Source organism: Saccostrea cucullata, unplaced genomic scaffold (assembly GCF_032062105.1).
Source record: "Saccostrea cucullata isolate Sc308-1 unplaced genomic scaffold, CSIRO_AGI_Scuc_v1 ctg2045, whole genome shotgun sequence".
NCBI classification, from domain to species: domain Eukaryota; kingdom Metazoa; phylum Mollusca; class Bivalvia; order Ostreida; family Ostreidae; genus Saccostrea; species Saccostrea cuccullata.
In genome coordinates, this window is record NW_026926296.1 from 150,567 (window position 1) to 175,569 (window position 25,003).

At 32.5% G+C, this 25,003-nt stretch overlaps 1 protein-coding gene across 1 annotated transcript; it reads right to left on the reverse strand.

Moving 5' to 3' along the window:
• Positions 1 to 148: 148 nt before the first annotated feature.
• LOC134271316 (VWFA and cache domain-containing protein 1-like) lies at positions 149 to 24,977 on the reverse strand. Its single transcript, XM_062753543.1, has 28 exons — positions 24,766 to 24,977; positions 21,399 to 21,743; positions 19,522 to 19,584; positions 18,867 to 19,015; positions 16,677 to 16,783; positions 12,658 to 12,796; positions 9,153 to 9,297; positions 8,850 to 8,994; positions 8,648 to 8,731; positions 8,380 to 8,517; positions 8,129 to 8,229; positions 7,820 to 7,952; positions 7,445 to 7,594; positions 7,039 to 7,162; positions 6,842 to 6,947; positions 6,622 to 6,700; positions 5,933 to 6,165; positions 5,641 to 5,828; positions 4,874 to 4,984; positions 4,655 to 4,777; positions 4,424 to 4,514; positions 4,139 to 4,303; positions 3,930 to 4,016; positions 3,623 to 3,738; positions 3,313 to 3,429; positions 3,029 to 3,174; positions 2,502 to 2,729; positions 149 to 2,312 (listed from the first exon to the last, which is right to left on the reverse strand). The coding sequence occupies exons 2-28, from the start codon at positions 21,723 to 21,725 to the stop codon at positions 1,921 to 1,923; spliced, it is 3,987 nt and encodes a 1,328-aa protein (XP_062609527.1). The 5' UTR covers positions 21,726 to 21,743; positions 24,766 to 24,977; the 3' UTR covers positions 149 to 1,920.
• Positions 24,978 to 25,003: the final 26 nt, after the last annotated feature.

Below are 25,003 nucleotides of genomic sequence, written 5' to 3' on the forward strand. Positions count from 1 at the left end.
TTAGTACTTATCAAAGATAACGAATTCTGCACCCGGAAATATATACGCCTTCACCAATATTTATTTCAAATAAATTAAAAATTATCCTTGTAGTTTACTTTTTTCTTTCAAAGGTTAGTAACTGAATTTTTTAGAAACAAAACAAATATCAGGTTTTCTTTTTTATTACAAAGTTTTCATTTGTTCATGTATTCAATGCACAAAACAGCACTGAGTGGAGATACTATGTACAAAAGTTGAACATATTTGTACAAACATAGGAGAGAAATCTGAGAAACTGTATATACAATGTATATCATATCTTTTTCTCATTTCTTAAAATAATGACTGGGATCTCAATTATATTAAAAGTTAAATATTATCCTTTAAAAATGTTTCTAAAAATCCAAAGCTAAAATTTTATTAATGAAGATCATTATTATCAAGTAAGACAAAATAAACATGTCTTAGGAAAGTTTGTTATAAAGGGAGATAATGCAACAATCGGAAAAAAACATCACAACGTATCAAATACTTCAATTACAGTAAGTAATTTCATCCTGAAAATGGTTACAAATGTCAACAAATAAATCAAAACATTTTTCTCCCTTTCTCTCTCTCACAATCTCTCAATCATCACTGACAATAAATAAAAAGTATATCTGGTTTGTTGCAAGATTTTTGCTGCTTTGCTAAGCTTATTGCTAGTACATCAATTTTGTAATGCATGTATTGAAATTCAATTTGACAACCTTATACACATTTAAAAAAGAGATTTATATGTTAGACATGAATATTGATCCTCATGTTTTCAATCTACTGTAGAAGTACTTTATTCCGCGTGGTATTAATTTACGCTATGTACGCGGTCACCAATTTTCCGCGGAAATTTGTCCAAGCGTACTTAATATAAATGTAAGGCATATAGTGACAGTCTAGGATATCCGCGTAATTTTCTACCCGCGGATTAGACAGAAATTGAGATTGCCCGGAATTATGACCCCGTGGAAAAAAGTACGTCTACAGTATTTCTGATATGGGTTGTATTAAAACAATTTTACAACCTTGTTTTTTAATAATATAAATGTATTTAAGATTTCTTCAAATAGAAAATCTAATAGCTTTCATAATATACAAATAGGGTGACAATTTATTATACTTTACAAATAAAGTACCTATATAAATTTTACTATTACAACCTCTTATATACAGCTAAAAATATAAAATCCAGGTGCAAAAACTGTCCATATTACAAATAATAAAAATCTGTAAAGGCATTTCAAAATAAAAATTAAAAGAAAAAAATATCAGCAGCTAAAATATGTAAACAGACAACTATTATAGCATCAATTACTCATGAATGTATACAAAACTGATATCTACACAAAGTCACAATCAACACACATAAAGCACTTCGAATGAAACAGCAGCACCCACTATATCTATACATCGGCACACAATCCCTGAATAAATCATCCTAGCGACACTGGCCAGTAAGTCAATTTACACAAATCTTCAATCCAATGATTTCACATTGCCCTGGAGTTCTGAAATGTTTTCTTATTAAAATCCTGAGGTTCACAAAGATTAGCATGAATTCTTTTGTTGAGAAATGGTTTCCTCTGTGGTGTGCATTTGTTTTCTTCCTGTGGCACCAATATGATCAATTCTGAACATTTCTAATTCTTAGATTTTTTATACATATCACAACAACATAGTTCACAAACTACGTCTGAAAAAAATCTGCATCAAAACAATCGATTTCTGCACCAACAGAAAAATAACTCTGTGAGGCACTACATGCACCAAGTTTTCCTTCAATAATCCTTGAGAATTCGCAGTTTGGTGTCCGAGTGCACATCACGTCTCCTTTTCCACTAATCACACTCACTAATGAAAAATTTTGCTGTCTTTCCACAGATCTATAGAAAATGCACAAGTTTAGTGTGTGTCCACCATATGCACCTGAACATTAGTTATGACATTATGGGGGTGTTCAATGATAGTAGTCTGAGGGGGTATGACTGTCTGTTCAGGTATGGGTTGATAGTACTTAGGAGGGGTGGGGCTCCGACTCCTCCGGTAATGACTGGGTGGAGGAGGGATTTTCCCCGGGGTATTTTTAACAACACTGAGAGATCCCGGTTTGTATCTCTCTTTTATTAAAGGTTCTAGACACGGCAGACTAGCGTGTTCACTGTCCTCGTGTGGGGTCATTGTGCTGTAGCCGTGGTCACTATCCCCTCCCGCAGGGCGGCGATATGAGGTGTTTACGCGATAAGGTGAAATACTGGCAGGATTATCAAATGTAGCTAACACAAAGTTAGTATGACCTGAAAAAATATATTCAAGTTTAGATCAAGTACATGTATATAAATAATATTCTAAACACAATTTTTTATAAGTAATTTTGAAACTAACAGTTCAAAAAAATTTTCTTTTGAAAGAGAATGATGAAAAAAAATCATGGGAACTGTAAATTTAAAATTGTTAATTCAAAATCAATAGCAGTTTTAACTGACCTGTAGCAATATCATCAGCCGGCTCGTGCGGCTCTTCTTCATAGAAATGAGACATACGGTTCTGGTTTTCTGGCAGGTTGCTGATATACTGATGGGAGTTACGATGAATATGATGTCGGTAGCAGTACACACCCAGGGCCAGCACCAGGAAACACCCCATGATGCCCCCCGCCACTGGTCCTACTGGAGTGCTCTTCATTGGTATAGGCTTATCCTGATTGGCCATGGCTGCAAAAAAGGGACAATTTCATTCTAATTTTATTTTTTCCTAAAAGATTTTAAAATATTCTTAATTTTTTCTATTGATTAAATTAATCTCTTAGATTGGTTTTGGCAAAAAGTTTGAATTTCAAAGTTCTACAGTTCAATGACAAAAACTACAGCAAAAACTATGACAAATCAATTCATTTTTACAATTAACTTATACAGTTATTTTTTTTTTATATACATTTAATTCATGTAAAGATGAACTGATGCTACATGGTATTCAAAGTAATGATGAACTGGCGCTATAGAGTATTCCCTACCTCTGATTTCGTCCCCATACGGTGAGACAGCTTCCTCCACCCCACCAAAGCAGTGCCTCTGGTCAGCACAGTACGGCCATCTAACAGTGGTCAGTCCGTGCTTCTGTCGCTCACACCAGGCACAGCCAATGGCACTGATACAATCCCTGTTAAACATTATTGAGTAAAACATTGTAGATTTCAATTTCTTATATTCTCAATCTTGATTGTGCAGTGTAGAGGGCTCTTAATATTGATTAAAATTTTTGGCAGACATTGAATAAACGTAAATGAAGATTTCTTACAATTTAGTTGTGAGCAGGTTACACTTTGGTTCATGGCATTGATGTACGTCTTTAAATGGCGGAAAATTCAAATGTATCTGAGATTCTTTTTCTACTTGATGAGCACAGGATGGATTCCTGAAAAAAAGTTATCAATCTCTAATGACTATATGTTCAATCTAATGATGCAGCAATTACCATTCATAAAAAACTTTGTTTTCTGAAAATCAAATGAGTTGCTTAAACTTGCATTATTAAATGTTTAATATCAATAAAGTCTTTCTTACATTTTATTACATGTTAATTTGTTCAATGAATACAGTAACCCTACCTGTCGTCTTCCTGTAGCAGCTCTCCTGTACAGAAGTTCATGTCCAGTGGGCACTCACAAGGACACTCACACACAATCTGTTCCATCTGGTTACAGTTCAGACAGAGACGGTCCACCTGTAATAACAAATTACAACTCAATCAGATTCATCTCTAAATTATGTGTGTAAGTTCTATAATATTTAATCGTTAAAGTCGGAATAAGAAGTGATGTGCTAAAGTAAGAGAGAGTGAAAGAAGTCATCAAACTGCTCGTTAATGTATTGCAATATTTCCTTTTTAAAGTTTATAATCAAGATGTTCCTTACAGTGCTACAGGGACAGAAAGCTGTGTCTGTATTACACGTGTGGTTCACGATCCCTAGGAAGGCATTGGTTCCAGGAATATGTGTGATCTGGAATTACAAATCAATAGTAAAGAATACTTTTTCACACACTTATATCAACAATTTTTCCCTACCTTTTTTTCCTTCAAAGCTAACATAATTTAATCTTAAAGAGCTCTACTGTAACAAACCTGGTATCTGGCGCAGTGCTCCCCGTGGACCAGGTTGGTGAGAACCCCCTCCAGACTGGTGTTAAATTTATAGAACCTCTGGATGGTCCGGTCATTGTAACTGTTACACAGAGTCTTCTTCACAAAATGTTTGTGATTCAGAATGTCATTGGCTACCAGTTGTTCCTGTGAAAAGATAATCATTTGTTCAAAATTTATGTCAATGTTAATTCAGGCCATTTCATTATAGAGAGATGTTCTTCTTCTTATATGATAGAAATCTGAATTTTTGACGAAGATAATTACCTTGTGAGTGATGTGCTGGACCACTTTACTGTTAGGTTCAATCAGTTTGGGATGAGCCACTAGATAACCTTTGTCATCCATGATAAAACATCTAGAGAAAAAAAATTATATTAGATGTCTGCGTCATCAAATTAATTTAACACAAACTCATGTCGATATAAAGATGTCTGAAATAAATAAGAAACTTATGAAATATTCTCTGACAACAACTTAGTTTATGCTATAGCTAACCTGATGTTTTTGTGTGAACAGATGGGAATGACCTCAGACAGGAGCTTGTGGAGGAAGCCCAGGGTCAAGTCCATCCCCATGGCAGCCACCACCCTGTCCTTAGGACTGTGGAGGGAGGCTGGCCTGATAGAGAAAAAAAAATCAAACATTATAATCTATCTCACTCTGTAAATAACAAAACAAGGCAACCAGAAAGATCATAAACAAAAATGTACTTACTTTCCCTCAAAGATGGTGTGACTGATGGTAGTAATGTAACCCGCCCCTAGTGTATCCAGGTAGGGCGGAGTCAGGGTCACATGACCTGGGAATTCTTCTGCCCTCTGATACCTACCAACGAAAACATTTTGAGTGCAAGGCCAAAACAAATTAATGAATAGTTTCTCAGGCACCGCCGCATCAGTTCAAAAACGGCATCAGTTCAAAAACATCAGTTCAAAAATATTGAAAAGGGAAATAACTCAATTTTCTATTTTTCCAAGTTGAAAAAGAAAATTGAGTTATTCCCCTTTTCATAAATGCAAAGATAGACGTTTTTATTAGAAATACAATACATTTCTTCTAAATTTACAGTATTTTATTAATTAACTTTTTAATAAATGTTTGGAATAACATTATTTAAAGTTAAATACATATTTTAACTAATTTCAGAAAACAAAAATTAAGAATTAGTAGATATTATCATTTTATTGAACAAATGGCTTAAAAAATGTCAAACCGACTTCAAAAAAAAAAAAAAAAAAAAAAAAGCCTGCCTGCCGCTTTGAATTTTGAATTTTTTGGCCTGAGAAACTATTCATTAATTTTTTTTGGCCTAAACTGTGATTTTTACTAATCATGAAATATAGGTAGAAATAAATATTAAAAGTAAATAATAACTGTATAGATGAAACTATTATAAACATTCAAAAAGTGTAACTGAGTTTTCTGAGCTTTATCTACAGAGATGATCAATTCTCCTTGTTAAATGACTTTTGACACTTTACCAGTCAGTTTTGGTTGGATCTGTGGTTTTGTCAATCACCGCCCCTGGGAAGGTCCTAAACACGCCGCTAGGTGTGGCTACATAGCGGCGTACAATAGAATCCTCTTGGTGGGTCAGGCGGTGATGATATCGCCGCAACCATTCAGTGTTGATTCGACCAGTGGCAGCAACATCATTTTTAACCTCCATCTGAAAACAACAAAATTTTTTTAACATATATGTACATATAGATATTTACACACTTAAAAAAAAAAAAAACCCACTAAAATCAAAACTGTCCAATTTATTTGTACCTTTAAGCCAGGGTTAGAGATTAAACGGGTATCATCTTTAAGATAAGCCACATAATTCTGCACCATGCGCTTTGTCTCTAAATTACTGAGATGTTCAAAAGGATCTAGGAAGCTCTTGGCAGACAGGAACACAGTGCTGGTATCAGTTGTCGCTGGTAGATGGCGATGAAGACACATGTCAATGGGCTGGACTAAGTCTAATCGGTGATACACCAGATGGGGATCATTTGAAACTGAAAGTAGAAAGAAAACGTCTTTGGCTCTTTTGAGTTTTTTAAGATTTATTTTGACAAAACCAATAATTTCTTGGGCATTTTTCTGCATTGTGATTCCACCTATAAGGTGATGGGTGAAAGGTACTGTAGAAGCAAAAATTTTCGTGGGGATAAAATTTCGATGATTTGTCATAAAAAATAATTTCGTGGGGATTTAATTTCATTGTTTTTAGAGTAACCCTATTCAATTTATAGGCATATAAAATTTCGTGTGGGATTTAATTTTGTTGAAAATTGTTAACAACAAAATAAACGAAATTAAATCCCCCAGGAATATTTGTGCTTTTACAGTATGCACACTTTATCAAGAAAACAAAATCAATATCCACAGCTTGTATCTAAATAAGTTCTGCACACTTTATCAAGAAAACAAAAAAAATCTCCACAACTTGTCTCAAACTTTGTTCTACTGACCATGTAGCTGTTCCAATGTCTGGTGGACTCCTGTCTCAGTCAATACTTTAAGTACCACAATGAAAGTCGTGTTCTCAATCTGAAACATGTCAATAAAACACAGTTTAACATTAAATAATGACAGATAACAATGAAAAACCTTGAATATTTCAATATTTCTCAAACAAGAATTTTATATCCTAATATGTTAGCAATGTGTAATTCGTAAATGATGATTTACCCTCTTCCAGATGTACTTGGCAGTGAAGACTGACTTAGATGAGTTGTCATCTGTAGAGTTGGTATTTACTCTCTTGGTCTGCATCACCCTCTCCCCCTCTGGTAAACTACAACCACAAAATCAAAATACATATCTTTACTGGAAGACATTATATAATATCATTCAGTGAGAGTGGAACATCGAAGAAATTCTCTTACTTTAGCATGTCACTTCTTATTCTGGCAAATCCATCTTTATTTTCAAAATGCCAGATGTCAGTATGCATTGGCTGAATCCGTGTTTTCATGGGTCGATTAAATGATGGATGCATGATTGTATATCCTGAAAAAATTAAAGAATATGAATCACTCCTACATAAATCCAAATAAAACATAAGGTGTCAAATATCTAATATTCCCTAAAACTTAACTGAAACTTGCATGATATGTTAAAATTTCAAATTTTCGGGTGGAAGAATAATATAGCTCATTAATTCATTTATTTCATATTCAAGTTTCAAATGTTTTTTTTTTCATTTAAAAAAGAAAAAGAAAGACTGTCAGAGAAAAAATAGTTGATATTGTTTACAGAACAGAGAGTTATTTCCCTTTACAATAAGCTTACCATCAGTATTGATGAGGAAGACGTAGGAGTTGATGTCCTGATTATAGTAAGTCACATCCTGAACTATATCCTCCATATGTAGGTCAATACCCATAATTCCTATCAACTCCTTACCATGGAAACAGGGCTGACTAATGCTCATGGTTAAGGCTGCAAAAGACAAGTGATCCATTTGAATGTGTTTTTCATTGATTTCTATGTTAAACTGCTGGAAGTGAAGATTCTCAGTTATCAAGGATAAAATCTTTTAAAAAAAAATTACATGTATATAATGACAAGAATTTGATTGGTGTAAGTGTTTAATGTACTATCTTGAGTACTTCAAAATACTGCTTGGTGAATGTTTTTTTTCAAAAATAGAAAATAAGGTCTTACTCTGATCAGCCATATCCATGTAGGGGAGGGAGAAGACTGAGGCCTCGGGGGCTGTTTTGTTGAGGGGGAGGTAGAACTTGCCCACAGACACACTCAGATCTTTGGTAGAATTAATGGTGACCATCATTCCAGCCTATAACAAACAAAGGCATTAATGGTATGTGAGTTGAAAATTTTTAACACTACCTCAGAAATGTTACTTAGATCAAGTTTTCAATTATAAGAATCCACCTGCTTATCTACATTTAAGGGAAATTAGATCTGACCCTGTTCAGCAGAGTTGATGTCAGATTTTTTTCCTGTACTTACAATGACAGGTTTTGGACTCTTGTACTGGACTTCATATTTGAGAAAATTCTGTTCAGCAATATCTTGTAAAATACTCTTCTCAAACATTATATGCTTCCCATCTGAAATATAGTAAATGTAACACAATGAAAATGCAGCTTATGTCATTATTTCCAATGTATGGACACCCACAAATCTTTTTTATTATTTTTTTTTTTATTTACAGGGAGTATTCTAGAATAACTCATTGACTTGTTCACATAATCACATACCATCTATGACAGCATATGTATTGATGATGACTCTGTGGTTGAGGCGACCATTGTGAATTGAAATGGTCTCCATTATGTCACGCCCCTCTGTTAGGGAAGAAAGTAGGCCTCGACTGATGTAAAGTATCATGGCGTTTTCTGTCAAATCAGAAACACAAAATTCTGTATAATGTACAACAAAACATGGATAGCAAGCAACATAAAATATGGAAAGCACAAGAATTCTTTTCTTCAATGTTACCATTAAAAAGATTGGAACTAATATTACCTATATTGACTCCTTTGCTTCTCCTAACCATGTTTTCTATCATCTCAAAGGCAGTTTGAAATCCAAGAGAGTGATTAGTGGAGGCTGAAAATAATAATGAGAAACATAAAATTTAAATTTTTATTAAAAAAATTATTCTAAATTAAAAGAAACCGATGATTTTGTAAAAATAATATGACTGATTAAATCCTTTCTCACTCACCATCTTCTTGCCGAAGATTGTCCACAAAGCTGCTGAAGAAGAGACTAGCTTCAAATGTGGCCGGGACCAGAGAGTTCGGCAGACAGGAATCATCTCTAGGATCCCGAGGAAAGGAAGGACGCGAGGCCAAACCAAATACGGCCACCTGTAGAGAACATTAATAGGTGCTTGATATAGTACTTACAAACACGGAAACAACAAAATAAATGGTTAATATCAGTCATATTGCTATAATACTCAGACAGGCAATTATAGTTGCTTCTAATGCATATAAAATTCCTAGTTCTGTGGTATAATACAGACCCTATCCCTTTCTGACAGAGAGTTCAGGAACTGTTTGGCGATCCCCTTGGCCGTTTTTAGCTGGTTACTACTGAGTGAGTTGCCATGGTCCATCACTATGACAACATGCTGTGGCTGGGGCTGCACAGTGGACAGGTACACATCACTGAAATTGTAAAACAAACTGTAAAGTGAAGCAACAGTAATTTACAGTAATGCTCTAATACTTATTTTACTTATATGATTTATGTACAGTACAATATGGGTAGTTTAATTTAAGAGCAGGAGTGATGAGAACTAAGAACAACCTTTTTAATATCTGTAATTCTGAATACTGTAAATCACTTTTTATTTGTGAGAACTTTATTTTCATGTAATAACACATGTCTGCCTGCTTGCAAAAATTTGTGTGAATAACATGATGAAAATGCAATGATAATAAAAATATATTATTACCAAATAGCTAACTTGCAAAAATAAACGGTCCTGAAAATAAAGTGATCTTCAGTGAATTTGAACATGCAGTAGGTGTCAATTTTAATGATTTATTTTACCCTATTTAAAAACTCATTCTGCATGTCCCAAGAACTTCAGGTATAAGACATTTAACTATACAGGTAATTTTTTTTATAAGGACTGGAATAGCCATATCTAATTTTGCTCTGTTTATATGTAGCTATCCATAGTTTAGTCCATTTTATATTTTATCCATTTTGTTGTTGAATCCTTTTGTCTTCCCTTACCAAATATTTCATCATTTATTTCTTTGCTCCAAACTGTTTGTTTGCCTAGCTGCTCAGTAACATTATGTGACTTGCACCCCCTTTATTTGATTCCTCGACTGGTGAGATGCAGAGTATTAATTTGAATCATTAAGAGCAACATCAAAGACTAGCCGTCCACTTCCTGAAATGTCGACTAAGAGCAAGAGAGATAAAGAAAAAAACACTCCTTTAATTTCGTGCAGTAATCAAACAGAAATATCAAATAATACACACAACTGCAGACCTGACTAAGTGTCTGCCTTCATCGACAAACCTTTATATTTTTTTGAAGTCTGTGACACACATGTTTGCTTTCCTCTACATCAAAGGTTCAATGTTTAATAACTACTTGATTTATATTTCCAATAAACTAGACTCATTCTGTGTGTTTTTTCTTCTTTAGTTTTCAGGTTTGACCTTGTCAATCTATATCTTCTAGATTATTACTAGAAATCAAAGGAAAAATTCCACTTTGATATCACGTTCTAAATAGAGAGCTAAGAATTATGGATGTAATTATTGAACATGCACACTACAGGCAGAAGATTTATGAGAATCCCATTTAAATGCAGTATATTTAATTAATCTAGGCCTTGTTTCACTGAGCTCAATTTATTAATTCTGCTTCCATGTCCCTAATGCAAGGTTACAAATTATGCTTGTAATAACCAACTTGCATGCAAATGCCTGGTAGACATTTCATAACTTGCGCAAATGTTGCTTGGATCTAACGTACTTTATGAGATCCTTGCTTCATCAACTTTACTTAATTTACTCACTTCCCAAAATATCTCTTTTCAGATTTCATGTGATACAGCCCAACTTTCATTCTTGCATACAGTAATTTCTTATTGTCATGCAAATTCTCAATCACAGAAGAACATGATTTACAAAGTAAGTTCTCTGACAACCTCCAGCAATAAAAAAATGCCAGAGTATTGAAAACTCCACAACTTATTTAATATATTTCACTTGAAAGCAATAAAGCTTTTTAAAAAAATCAAATAACTGGAACCTATTTTTCTTTGAACTGTTTAGCAATTCAGCTGTGCCAGCTATTGGTGACCATCAGGTGTGACCCATTAGCAGGGGATAAAAAATTCTGACAAATCAAAGGGACCCTGTTAATGCATCTCTGTACTGGGTGTATTGATGAAAAAAAAAATCCTGAATGTATAATTTATGAACACAGACACCAGTGGAGAATTTCCTGGCTGATTTCTCTAGAACTCATCAAGTAAAAAGCTAGGAGGAAGAGAGTTTTGGCTTGTGAAGTCTTAACCCCCCTGGTGCGAAAGTTAAACATCTTCCCGCTGTTAACAGGCCACTTTCTGATACAATCGACTCAGCACCATGTCAAGTGCTGCTCTTTGATAGTTTGGAATACTTATATTGGCTGGGTTTTATGCAGGGTAATCAGACTTCTTTCTGCTGATGATCCCTAAGATTTTTTGCCTCTCTGCCCCAAGAATTGTTTTATACTTGGTTAACCTGTCTAGAAATTAAACTGGCTAATACACTGCTCATGTTAATATGTTGATATCATATAAACATTCATAATGAGTTGTAGTTCTAAGGATTTCAAAGAGATTTGATGTAAATTGTACATCATATGGGTGGATCAAAAAGTTTTGGATAAAAGGGAAGACATAGGGAGGTGTATGAAAGGATTTAGTCCAACACATCAATGAAATTAACATACAGTACAGGTTCTTTAATTAATAGCTGACTGACAAATGATCAATCAGGTGTATTAAAATGTCTCATTTAGTGTGTCCCTTTCTATACAGTGCCTTGTTAGGGTCTTGAACTCAATTCACCGAACACTCAATACAAATTTCTCTACAATAGTTTTGCTGCTCTTATTTTTTTCCTGCATAATTAAAAAGAAAAATAATTTCCTATTTGCCAATATTGCCAATTGTCATAGATATGCTGAAAAAAGGATTCAAATTAACAGGTTTGAACAGACATCAAAGAGAATATTTAAAATCCCTATTATGCCGGAACACTGCCGCTTAAATGCAGTGGGCTCACAAGACAGGCCTTTGATGTTTAATTACTCTTTTATTGGAGTATGTACATTGCCCCCTTCATTCAGATACACAAAACCTATATCAACTTCAAGCTAGATCAATAAACATTTTCCACTTTGAAATAAGCGAGTCAAAGGGATACAGGGATATACATTGAATAAACCAAACTGTTTCTTGTTTATGTTACAATGAAAATAGATGTCGTTTTGAAGATCAGGCAAATGCACACAAAACTCGGGGTGCTTTGATTAGCAGTTTTTTTAGGCGGTTACATAACATCTGCACAACAGGTCAATTTAAAAGGTTATTTCAAAGACGTAAATTTTGCCATTAAATGCCAATTTAAGTTGTCGTTTCTTCATCTGAACACACTACCACTGCCTTCAAAAACACTGTTAATGTGCCTGGAAACCAGACTATGTTTTACAAGTAAAAGCTAGGCAGTAAATATCTTGTATATAAAATGTCTGTTACATTTCCTAACTCAGAAATAAACTGTCAAACCCACAACCACTGTTTTCCCCGGTTACCTAGAAGCAATTTCATGCCGCATTGTTACTCTAAACAATTTTCTGGCTCAGCTTGCTCTATAGAATTCTATTGCTTATGCAGGCTGCATGTTTTTCGACATTTTTCTCTGTCATTACACACATCTTAAACCACTGGCTTTTGCAACATATAATTTTGATCTGACTGTATTGTGGGATATAAAGCTTTTATTTTTACCTGTGCCTGATGTCATGTGCCTGAGGACAATTGTTGAACCAGGAGAAGGCATTGGCAGGGTACTCTGTGTGGAGACCATCTACTGAGATGAAATACTGCCATTTCAATCCCGGGAATAGTTTCTTGTTGTCCTTCCATACTGCAAAAAAAGATGAAAAGCCTATAACTTTGCAATCTTTACTTAAAGATGAAAAAATACAGTTTGCTATTGTGTTAAAATGTAAAATTGGTTTTAAAGAACATATTATATATTTAGCAATTGAACAATTACTGGTAGCTTTACATAAGAAAACCTGCAACCGCTTTTTTTTGTATACCATACATCTTTGATAACAAAAATTAAATATAAACTTTAAATTCTTACGAAAACATTAATATTGTGACTGTTCCAAAGTATCTTTTTGGAATATATTTTTTTGATCCTAAATTGATTGAAGTGGGTTTTATAGTAGATTCTTAGAAATGAAAGTTAGTAACCTAGTCATGGAAACAAAGGTTTCATTTATGCAAAACCATACCTTTTTCAATTAATTGAATGAAAATACATTGATTTTTGCACTCTTAAAAAAAGTGTGTTTTTTAACATCCTGAAATTAGATTTCCCTGTATTTGTATGTTGCTATATTGAAGTGGCTCCATTTCTACTGGACAATCTTTAGGTGTCCCACAATGATCTTTTATCATTCCTGATAAAATGACGACTTATTCATACTTTTCCTGTTTTTTTATTATGAATTTTATCGGCTTCATTTATCAGCCTTGTGTGAAAGTAGAACTCATCTTGCTAGGATCATGAATGAGAAACCTTTCATTTACATTTTTCATGGAATAATAACATTGGGTTTTAAGACGTCCATTCAAACTAAAAGTTTAAAAGGCCATCTGGACAAGACTGGTACACCAGAATTCGTCAATGCTGACCAGGGGGGAATTTTCATTTAATTTTCACTTATTTAGAATGCCAGAAAATTTATGTTTGTTCGACACAAAGCTCTATCCAAAGTCTGATTCAAAATTTATAAAAAGGTGTAAAAACTAATACCTATAAACTATAACAGCTAAATTCCAAACTTTAACACACTTTTTTCTGACAATGTTTTTATTACTACGTTTGATTTACAATTCCTTAACTAGGGATGGCAATTATCTTTTTCTTTGGTGATAAAAAAATCTGGACAAACTTAACATTTTTATCTGGAAATCCTGCAAAATATAGGGGGAAAATGTTAATTTTGCACAGATGTGAGAATACTCCAATTGCAGGTATAATAGCCAAGTATCACAAGACTGGTAAAGTCATTTCGCTGATCTACAAAAGCTCCCCCAAAGCCTTAAGAAGCTGGGATAATGCTTGCCGTTTTATGAGATCCACTCAGCTAGCCATGCGAAACCTTGTGGATTTAATAACAGGCAATTTGCTTTAAAACACAACCCATCTCCCAGCATTTCATATGCCTGTGCTAAAAGAAATCATAGCTAAGAAACGTATATCAGCTCATTTTCCTAGATCTAAAGTTGTTCTATTTTAATGTGCCATGTATTTTTTCACCTTGTGACCTTTCGCAAAATGGTTCACATAAAAAGTTATCATCTGTGTGTTTTGGCTCATCAAACTTTCTTCAGGGTTTAAAAAAAATATAATAATTTCAGACTAAAAGTACATACTCTCATAAGTATAAGACATAAAACTAAAAAATAAAATCCTGAATTTGTAAGATTGGACAACAGTATTTTTTTGTTTGCATAGATCATGCAAGGATAGGAAATGAATAAGCAAGGATTCAAAGACAAGTGGTTTATCAAACTATAACTCATGTACCTAAACCACATGAAAAAAGTCAGTATTTGTTGAATGAAGGAATCTTTTGAGATTTGGGCTTGTTTGACATCTTGAATGCATTAATACAACTTTTTGAAGTACCTGTGAACATTACCTTTGCTCAGGAGAAACAGCTGTTTTTCTCCACATGTGCAACACTATAAAGTGAATCTGACACCACACATAGACTCAAATTGTTTTTGATGAAATGTGGATATGGTAATAAACTAGATACCATCAAAATACAGCTTTAGATCAGAGAGAGAAAGAAAGAGGGAGAGAGGGAGATTTCTAGCAATTTTATTTTTATCTACATGTATACCACAGAAAACCAAACATCAGAATATTTCCTTCATGATCACACATAAAGAAGACTATAATATTCAGATTCTGGACATTGTACATCCTATATATCATACTCGGTCCTTTTGTCATAGATAAAACATTCACAGTCAAACACAACCAAAGCATGAAAAATGTCCCATCATAAATGGAAAATATCCATAAATCTGGATTGGGCTGTTGGTTTTTCATTTCTGCCTGGCCTGTTTTGTACAGCATACCACCATGACTGGCCATTGCTAGGCAGGCAGTGAATACAGGCCCCTATCTGAAGTAGCAGGGGATGTTTATGCATTCTGGGGACAACTCACTGTAACCTTTGAAGGGAGACCCCAAACAAGAGCAAATCTAAACACATTACGCAATGATAAAACTCGAGAAATTTATTTTTGGCAGAGAAAAAATATCAATGTAATTTTTTTATCAGTATTCCTTGAAAAAAAGTCAATATATGAATACATAACATAAGATGAGTTTGTTTCATGAGGATAGGGTATGCAGAGGAGTGGCATACTAACTGGACATCAATTAAAATCGATATTAAAAATTGCTTGAAAACTCTCTGAGCTGAACGTGTGTGACCATTAAAAACTGTTAAACAAAAAAATCACTCTTAATGCTATGCTTTTCCTTTGAAAAATAAATTGATTTCATGTTTCTCAATGCATACAAAATCAGAGTATTTTTTCATCAAAGAAGTGTTTCTTTTCTTAGCAAACTGAAGCCCACTTGAGGCAAAGAATGACAGAATGATGGATAGACAGTTGTGTAATATTTCACAAACTACTTTGTCAAGACAGACATCTGAAATGATCAAACAGATTTTCTATTATTGAAATGATCCACAGTCGGTAAATGATACTCTTTAACTTTCAAAAGCTCAGTAAAAATCTTCACTGGTTCCTATGCAATAAGATCTGCAGATACTAGTGTCAAAGAAATTACTGCCAGAAAAAGCTTGTGTTTCCTTTTTTTTTTAATCTTATGTCTCATAATGAATATGGTTTGCTGCATGTAGTTCATTTAGATACACAGCAATCTTGCAAAATCAAAACTGAATGAATTTCTTATTGAAATGGTTCAACATTTCAGGAGTTTAATTTGATTTCAAAGGCCACTATACATAAATTTTGATGCAAGTTAAAAACTTTAAAGGACAATTTCAATGCATTATAACTTATCATGCATATAACTGCCAAAAAAGAGAAAAGAAAAGCAACTTATGGGCCTATTTTGGAGTATGAAAAATTATCATTATAACTGAAGCGCATTCTAAACCAAAGGCCATTGGATCCACCAATAATCAAGTCTGTAAATTCAATTGAGTTCTCTGCTGATTAATACATGTACCATTATCATACACAGTTTGTGGATATTCTGATTTATCCCCCCCCCCCACCAATAATACAACCCCAGTCTATTTCAAGTATCTGTGTAAATTCAGGCTGGGACACATGGTTACATGTATACATCTGAACCTTATTTGTTACAACACCTGGTCACGTACAGTTGTCATTTTTTTTACAATTTATATAGAGGCTATAGCCTTGTCCTCCATATATAAAGTCTGAATACAAATAAATCAGAGAAGCTTATAAATCCTGATACATTGAAAGTAAAGTCACATTCCAATGATAACACAAATTTACTATGCCATTCCCTACATAAAGTGTACCAAGCCCCATAAATAGTTAGAATTTATTACACATACTAAATGGAGCTTTACTAGTGTACAGTGACATAATTTTAAAATTAGACAAGTATGTACAAGTAGCATAGTCATCCTCCATTAACTTAATAGTGTCCTTTCTATTTAGCCTATGTCTGGTGAGTGGTGATAGAATCTTGACAAGCCTACCTTCTGTTAACATACGACCAGGGTTAAAGGCGTTCTCTCTGATGTTGTCTGGGTACAGGTCACAGCTGGTTCTCTTAGAGATCCTGCACCCGTACTGGTTATCTTCCCTGAAAATATAACCAAATTTAAATTATATGAGGCTTCTTCAATTTTCTTACGTTACAGATACATGTCACAAATTTATTGGAGAAATATATATTAAAACGGAGAGGGCTAAAATAGGCTTTGCCTGCTGCCCAATCCCATTCATTTTTATTTATGAATAAAATTTTGTATAATAAAATAAGAATTTATTGATTTGTTTTATTTAGGAAATGGAACCAAAAATCCAAATTTCAGTGTCTCTAATATTTTGTAATTTACCCTTTTCTTTTTTAATTATATGTAACTCAAAACATACATGCACTGCATGTAAGCAAACTGACCTAAATAACAGTTTGTTTTGTACCCTTATTATGTGCTATAATAAGGCTTTTTAAAATCATTTCATAGCCCTCTAATTTTCATCACTCAAAAAGCAATTTTCCAGTTCTTCCTCATTTTTTTACATATGTAATAGAATTAAGAGAGTGTACTAAGTTTTACAAGACAATTCACAAATCTTATGCAGTTTACTTAACCTATCAGAAATCATGATTTTTATGAAGGATTGGGTAGCTATAGAGATCAACATAAAGATACATGTGTGCAATATTTTTATTTTCTAAAGGCATTTTACTTCCATTTCCTTGAAAAACTTCCATTCCCTACAAAACTCTTTGTAAATCTAAATGTATTTTTATGAATCAATTATTAATGCTTGATTCCCAGAGCAGGCCAGTGTAAATGTATATAATCACAGCTAATATGCTCATTAGAATTTATTTATTCACCTACATTAGAATACAAAGCATTATCAATTCAACCTGCAGGCCAAATCTAAGGCAAAACTTGTCAAAAATGGTGTAGTTTCTATCTCTTCAAAAGCCCTGCCTTCTTGTTTGAACACACAGTTTATGGTAATTTGAATATTGATGGAATATCTTTCTACCATTTTCTCCCCAAAGCTAAATTGCAGGGATTTAATCAAAGGTATAAAATCAAAGCTACAATCACTTTTCCTTTCCAAATTATTGATAGATTTATTCAAATCAAGACTATTAAGGCAGCTTTCATCTCATCTATAGAAAAATATCTCCCAACTGTAATTTTGTTCTTTTTTTATCAGAGCAATAAGTCCATTTTGCCCTATGCTTTTTGTCTCTTCCTCTCTCTTTTTGATACACATTAAAATATCGATGTCATTTCCACACAAACACTTTTGCTAAACAAGAGAATGAGAGCTCCTATCATAAAAGATTGTGGATTTAAATCTTATTTTTCACAGCACTCAGGTAATTCTTGGTTAGTTAGCCTGACCCACTCCTTGGCCCTGATTATCAAAGGAGTTACTTGCACCACTACAAAGGAGCCGGCCAGGTAATTGTTTACTTGGCCAGAGGAGAACCAATATTGCGGTATTGGATTTTTTGTCCAACACCGGCTGTAGATAGCGTTTGATCTACCTAAATGTGCTTAAATATGGATAGGCTCTTCTATCTAATGAAAGAATAACAGAGTGGGTAGTTACAATTTCTAATCGTTAACCAGTCATACCTACACAGAAAAGGTACAAAAGACATAAAATTGAATGATTTAAACAGGATACTGTCAAAGCACTAATTTTCGGGAAGGGAGGGACTTTGTTTTTCAGTTGTGAGAAGAACAAAAGTCTAAATTCCCGTGAAATAATAAATTTTCATACAACAATTTTATGTTGCTCCTTAACCACAAAATTAATTCCCCTTGGACCCTTAATTTTGCCATGCACCACGAAAACTTAACTCCATATAAATGAGCCATTTTACAGTACTGTATGCTGTGAAAAAGCAACTAATCTTTCAATCTTGCAATTTATCTTTCACCTCTCCTCTTAACTAGCCTTATTTGATACTTAATATAATCATGATAAATCAGATAATACTGCAATTTTTAAAAAACGTGGATTAATCAGAAAAACCACACTAGTTTTTCTTCCGAACATTCCAAATATTGGCATTGGAATTCAATCCCTAAAATTGATATTAGAAACTTTACTAGAAAGTTTTGTAGATCTTGAAATGCAAGAGATTTCAAATAATAACAAAATACTGCATATTGCCATAAACTTACACAAATTCGGTGGATGGAATCATACAGCAGCTGATGTTACTGGTCATTGGGTTCCTTACATGGAACTTGTACATATTCTGAACAGTGATTTTGTTGGTGTTAAGAACTTGGATGTAATTTTTAAACCTCTTCTTTAATCGTCTGGCAATCTACAAAAGATTAAGAAATTCATTACAAACATTTTTTTTTATTTATAATTTAACTTTGTTGTCAGTTTAATAGGAATTTTCAAGTTTGCCATTTCATATTGAATAGCAAAAATAAATGGCAGAAATTCACTTTAAAATATTCAAAAACAATTACGTTATAGCAATTCTAAGCTTATGAAAGACACTATCAAACACATACAGTAAAATTGTTTAGTACAAACAGATATAGTGAAATTATCTTGGATACCCAGCTCTATGAATTTAAGAAATTTTTTGTATGGATATAACAAATAATGGATATAATGAAGTAATTTCATAGGTCCCAGTGATTTCATTATAACTGAGTTTTACTGTACATTCTATTTTCTGATGTATTAAGTAAAACAAGCTTCAACCTATGTATATCATGAAAAAAAAAATTATATTAAACTCATAATCCCAATTCTGTATTCCCTATTACTGTTGCTTTATTTTTGTTCAACTTCAGAAAATATTCACAAACTCACTTTGTGTAGTGTACTTTGGGGATCCTGTTCTTTCTTTTCATAAGGTAAAGAGTCATAAATTGCCTGAAAGTTAAAAAAAAACAAAAAACTTTAGACATATAAAGAATGAGTTTGTCAGAAAAAGATTGAACACATGAACGATAGTTAAATGATAGATATTGAGGCACCATGCATTCATGATTATCTATCAAGTGGAATATTCAAATGCAAAGGTGACATTGGATACACATATCTGGAGATATGACTAGTATGAGACTGTGAAAACTGCTGATATTAATATTATACTTTTTCTGAGTTTTCAAGACAGATTATGAGATTCAACATATACAAAACCTTTTTCTGATAAATCATCAGTTTAAAAACTTTGGCAAATTATTTGGCATATTATTAGAAAAAAAATACTGGTACTTTAACATTCTTAATCAAATACGAGACCTGACTCTCTTAACATAATGCTCACTGTAATAGTACAATATCTAATTATGGAAACAAGAAAAGTAGGAGATAAAGAACTCAGATCCTATCACTATTTTAAATCCACTCTCAACCAATATTTGCCTATAGCTACCCTGAGCTCTTTGTCAACAAAACCTTAATTCCTCTAGGTGTGACAATTGATTTCAATAATTTTATCTACAAAAATGGACCCACTTTGATAATGTATTGAACAGTATTGAAAACATCAAAGTCACACACAAAAAATCTTGTCTTAATATTGAATGACATCTATCTACAAGACACCTTGTGTGCATGCACTGTGAAGATCTGACACTTCATAATCAGCATTATAGGTTGTTTCTCAATCTCAAAATACTTAAGTGCATTTTACTACATGACCTTACAGCCATTTTATTGCAATGAGATTTTATTTCACATACAAAGCATATTTATGAAATTTGTAAGATAAACAAAAATTTAAGAATTTGAACTACTTTTTTGAAATATATTAAACTAAAAAATATAAACCTCTCTCTCCAAAAAAAAAAAGATGAAAAAATAAAACAAATATATAGACTGACATTTTAAATTGAGCGAATACTATTATGTATTACTATTATATAGTCACTTAAACTCTTTGATGATTGAATGAGAACTATAGCAGAGTAAAAGAACACTGCAATGTAATAAAAGGACTGCAACAGGAATTAATTAAAATCTCTAAATTTTCATATCATAAAATTAATGATGTTATCAATGTTATAAGTTACGGACTTTGAAAATTGATCACAATTTTAGTGACAAACTTTTAATTTCTCTAAAAGTTGGTTTATTCTTTATATACTTCTGGAAACAAAATACACTTTATCAATTTTTGGGAAAATGTATTAGAAACAAATTATTGTACAACTAAAAGATGACATACATGTTTCATCAATTTTTACATATTTTGCTTTCATCTTTTTAGTCATATTATAAGGGTATCTTCACTCTTGTTAAAACATGGTTTACAAATTACAATTTTCGATGATATTTCGAAATATGGACATCATCCATTATGTTAGTAGACAATACCAGCTTTGGTGCAATGTAAAAATACCCCATCTTGAAACCTTATTAATTCATTAAAAGTAAAATTAATACTCGACTTCATACATTTAAATGCTTTTAAAACAAAGTATAAAGTTCTAATCCTTTCTGTGACTTATGTATAAATGATAATCACTGCATTTGTTTAAAACAAATGCATGGATAATATGAACATACTTTTTGTTTTATTAGGGAAGAAATAAATCAAAACTATTAAGGTGCATATCAATCATGATAAATTGATATGAATAATGTGCAGCAGAAAGTATTATAGTGTATTATTGCAGCCCATACAGTTTTTTATAAGGCGAAAAAATATAAGAAAACTAAATCTTTAGAACAAAACCCACCTGCATTTTGGTAATTCCAATTTCTTCATTACTGAGCCACCTGAGTCGTGCCGAGAGCTTTTGAGCTTCATGTTTGATTCTGATTCCCCCCAGAACTGAGGGGTCGGGGGTCTCCTGCCTTGTGTCAGGAAAATACCCATCATCATTTAACCCAGTGTATACTTTATCATCCTTTTCTCCCAAATTTCTCAATTGCAGCCTTCCAGAACTTATGTTTTTTAACCACTTCACATTCTCGGACACCGTCTGTACATCAAACGTGAATGTAAACAAATAGATCAATACACACAATAGACTTTGATTATATTTTGGTCTTCGGGTCGCCATGTTGAAAAATGCGCTGACCTCTCCACCGGTAACTGGAAAAACCCGAAACCCCCCGATTTTTGGAGAATACCCATACAGGAGGGGTGAAACCCCAATAAAGTGGTGGAAACCCCATAAAATTTAATGTAATGGGGTACTATAAGGCCTAAGGTGATGTTTAATTGAATGATATTGACATCCGTAAATTTTTATAGCCAATTTTACCTCAGAATCGACGGGTTTCTTCTTGTCTTGATATACTGCACACCACGCCCGATCTAAATTCGCGATCGCTGAAGTCGTTTCGGTAATCCGTGGAAATAATTACTGTAATCTTGATCAATATGAATATTATATTATGTATGAATATTATTTTTTTAAAAATTATTTGTAAGGAAACCTTAAGAATATAAAAGAAGTATGAAATATTTATCATGTTGAAAGACATTACAGTGCAATGTTTAATTGATTTTTTTTATGAATTTAACTAGTCCATAAGGCATTAATCAAGAAATAAAGTCATTTCTATAAATTCCAATCATTTATAACATGTAATTAAATTAAATTAACTAATGAATGAATTTGTTAATTTATTTAATTTTTAATTAAGCTGTTTGTTTTGAAATGTTTTCTTCTATGTTTAATAATTAATTTTTAAATTCAGTATTCATTCATTATTATTTTCCAGTTAATAATGTTTTGTTTTAATGTTTTTGGTTCTGTTTTTTTTTTTGGGGGGGGGGGGGGGGAGAGTGTGTTGTTTTTGTTTTGTTTTGTTTTTTTTGTTTTGTTTTTTGGTTTGTTTTTTGTTTTGTTTTGTTATGTTTTTTATGCAAGTAATAGAAAAAAATATACTCATTGATATGAGAAAGCAACATGTATCCATTACAATGAAATTATTAGAATCCAGGTCTATGAAATAAAAAACTATGATTAAAAAATAATAAAAATGTGCATGTTGCATATGTGAATCCTTGTACAGTTGGTATTGTAACATTATTGTGAGAATATTATTCACACCTCAGCTAGCTCTGTTGTTTTGTACTGGGATAGACAGGCACCCCTGTGTGTGTACATGCACTATATACACAGCTGTTGACACTTGGTCAACTTGATAATAAACACCTTTTGTTTAAACACCTGGGTTCCCAGCTAGTTGACCAACCCCCCTCTGGCAGGGCATGTGTATATACATTGAACCTTTACTATTCTCAATTGTACAGTTATGCTTTACAGAATTTCATTTTAAGGACTTTAGCACACACATAAGGAAAATATGAATTTTTGATAATTTTGATAATTCATGACAAATTAATAAATAAAGACCTTTTAAATTAGTAATAACTGAAAATATTCACAGTTTCCTTATGTTCCCAGCTCTAGACGTGGAGGCCTCCTTAAGTGTAGAGCCATGATTTGAATTTTGAAACAAAAATATTAAAACCAAAGGACCGAAAGATGACCGAAAGATAAAAAATAAAAAAAAAACTTTAAAAAGATTTTTAAAAAACTTAAAGATACTGGATCATTATTCCTATTCAATCTTTTGTTCATATATAAAAATATTACAGCCAAATGAAAGATTAGTAATATACATGAAATAAAATACCATAATAAAAATTTTAGAGAAAGGAATTTATAATTTAATTAGCAACATTTAAAAAAACAATAACATTCCTAACCAAACCTAACCTAACCTAACACAACACAACACCAAACAGTATTCACTTTTGGTACTGCCTGATACTAGCCCTACCTAGAAAAAATAATAAATATACAATCTTAAAAACATTTTTGGTTTTGTTTTTTGGTTTAAGACTACTGATTATTGGCCTCTGATCTACTGTATTTTAGATTTTTTTAAAGTTGTAGTCCTGTCCACTTTTTTACGTTTTTGTTGACCTATCTTTTTACCTAAGGTACGTGGTCTAACTATAGTGGTAGTACCGTCAGTTGTAAGCGTAAAATTACATAAAATACCTGTGCTTGGAGATGATCAAATAATTTCAGTTATCTTTCAACCAGTTCAAACAGACATTTTTCATAGTTAAAATTCCATCAAAACTTCAGTTCTTTTATTTTGTTGTGTGATTTTTTTTTCTTCTGTTTTTTTCTTTTATTTCATAAATGTTGTATAATTTAAAGACAATTCAAAATGTAAACAACTGATGTAAAAAAAAAAATTTTCTAAGAAAAGAACATAAAAAAGTTACTTTGAAATAAAATATCTAATATTTGAAAATTGATATATTATTTTAATTTACTATTTATTTCAGGTTTCAGTATTTTCATCTTTTGACTTTGATTTATTTTTTGTTCTCTTTTCAACATATATTAAGTAATTATTATTTTTATTGTTGCTTTGAACCTTTGAATTTCAAATTTTTATATCCCTACATTCAGAATTTGTCTAAATCTCAAAAAATAAATTCAGTATTTTCATATTTTGAATTTTATTTATTTTTTTGTTCTCTTTGTAACAAATAAGTAATGAATTATAGTAATGAATTATCTTCACTATTTTTTTTTTTTTGTTAATGTTGCTTTGAAGCTTTTGGATATTTTCATATCTCTAAATTCAGATATTCTCTAAAATATCCTAAATGAAATTTTTTTTTAAAATTATGGCTCTACAAAAAGGAGGCCTCCACGTGGCTAGAGCTGGTAACATTGGGATAATATGAATAATAATTAATACACAAATTCATATTTTCTTAATGGCTAACGTCCTTACATTTTTTGTTAAATACTTATTACATAATTAATATTTTACTATTATCATTGTAAAACAAATATAATTGTGGAAATTATTATGAATTATTTTAATATTATCTATACAATTATACTGAAAAACAGCTCGCTTCGAATTTAGATCGGGCGTGGTGTCGGTAAACGTAATGGCGCCCAATTTCCGTCGATTCTGAGGTAAAATTGGCTATAAAAATTTACGGATGTCAATACACACATCATCTTAGGACTTATTGTACCCCATTATCAATTTTATGGTTTCCACCACTTTATTGGGGTTTCACCCCTCCTGTATGTTGAAAAATGCGCTGACCTCTCCACATGCAAGGAACCGTCAAATTTGCAACCAAATATCATGATTCATTTTAATGATTTTACCGACATTACGACTCCTCCATGATTAGAAACAGTATTCACAGCCTTTTTATCTTTTACGTGTTTACTCCTGAGGTGGAACTTATTCCTCTGTTGGTCCGATGGTTTCTCTGTCATAAAATTGCTACAAGCATACAGAGCTAGCACTTTGTTTGTATTTTAGTTTCTCATCCAGA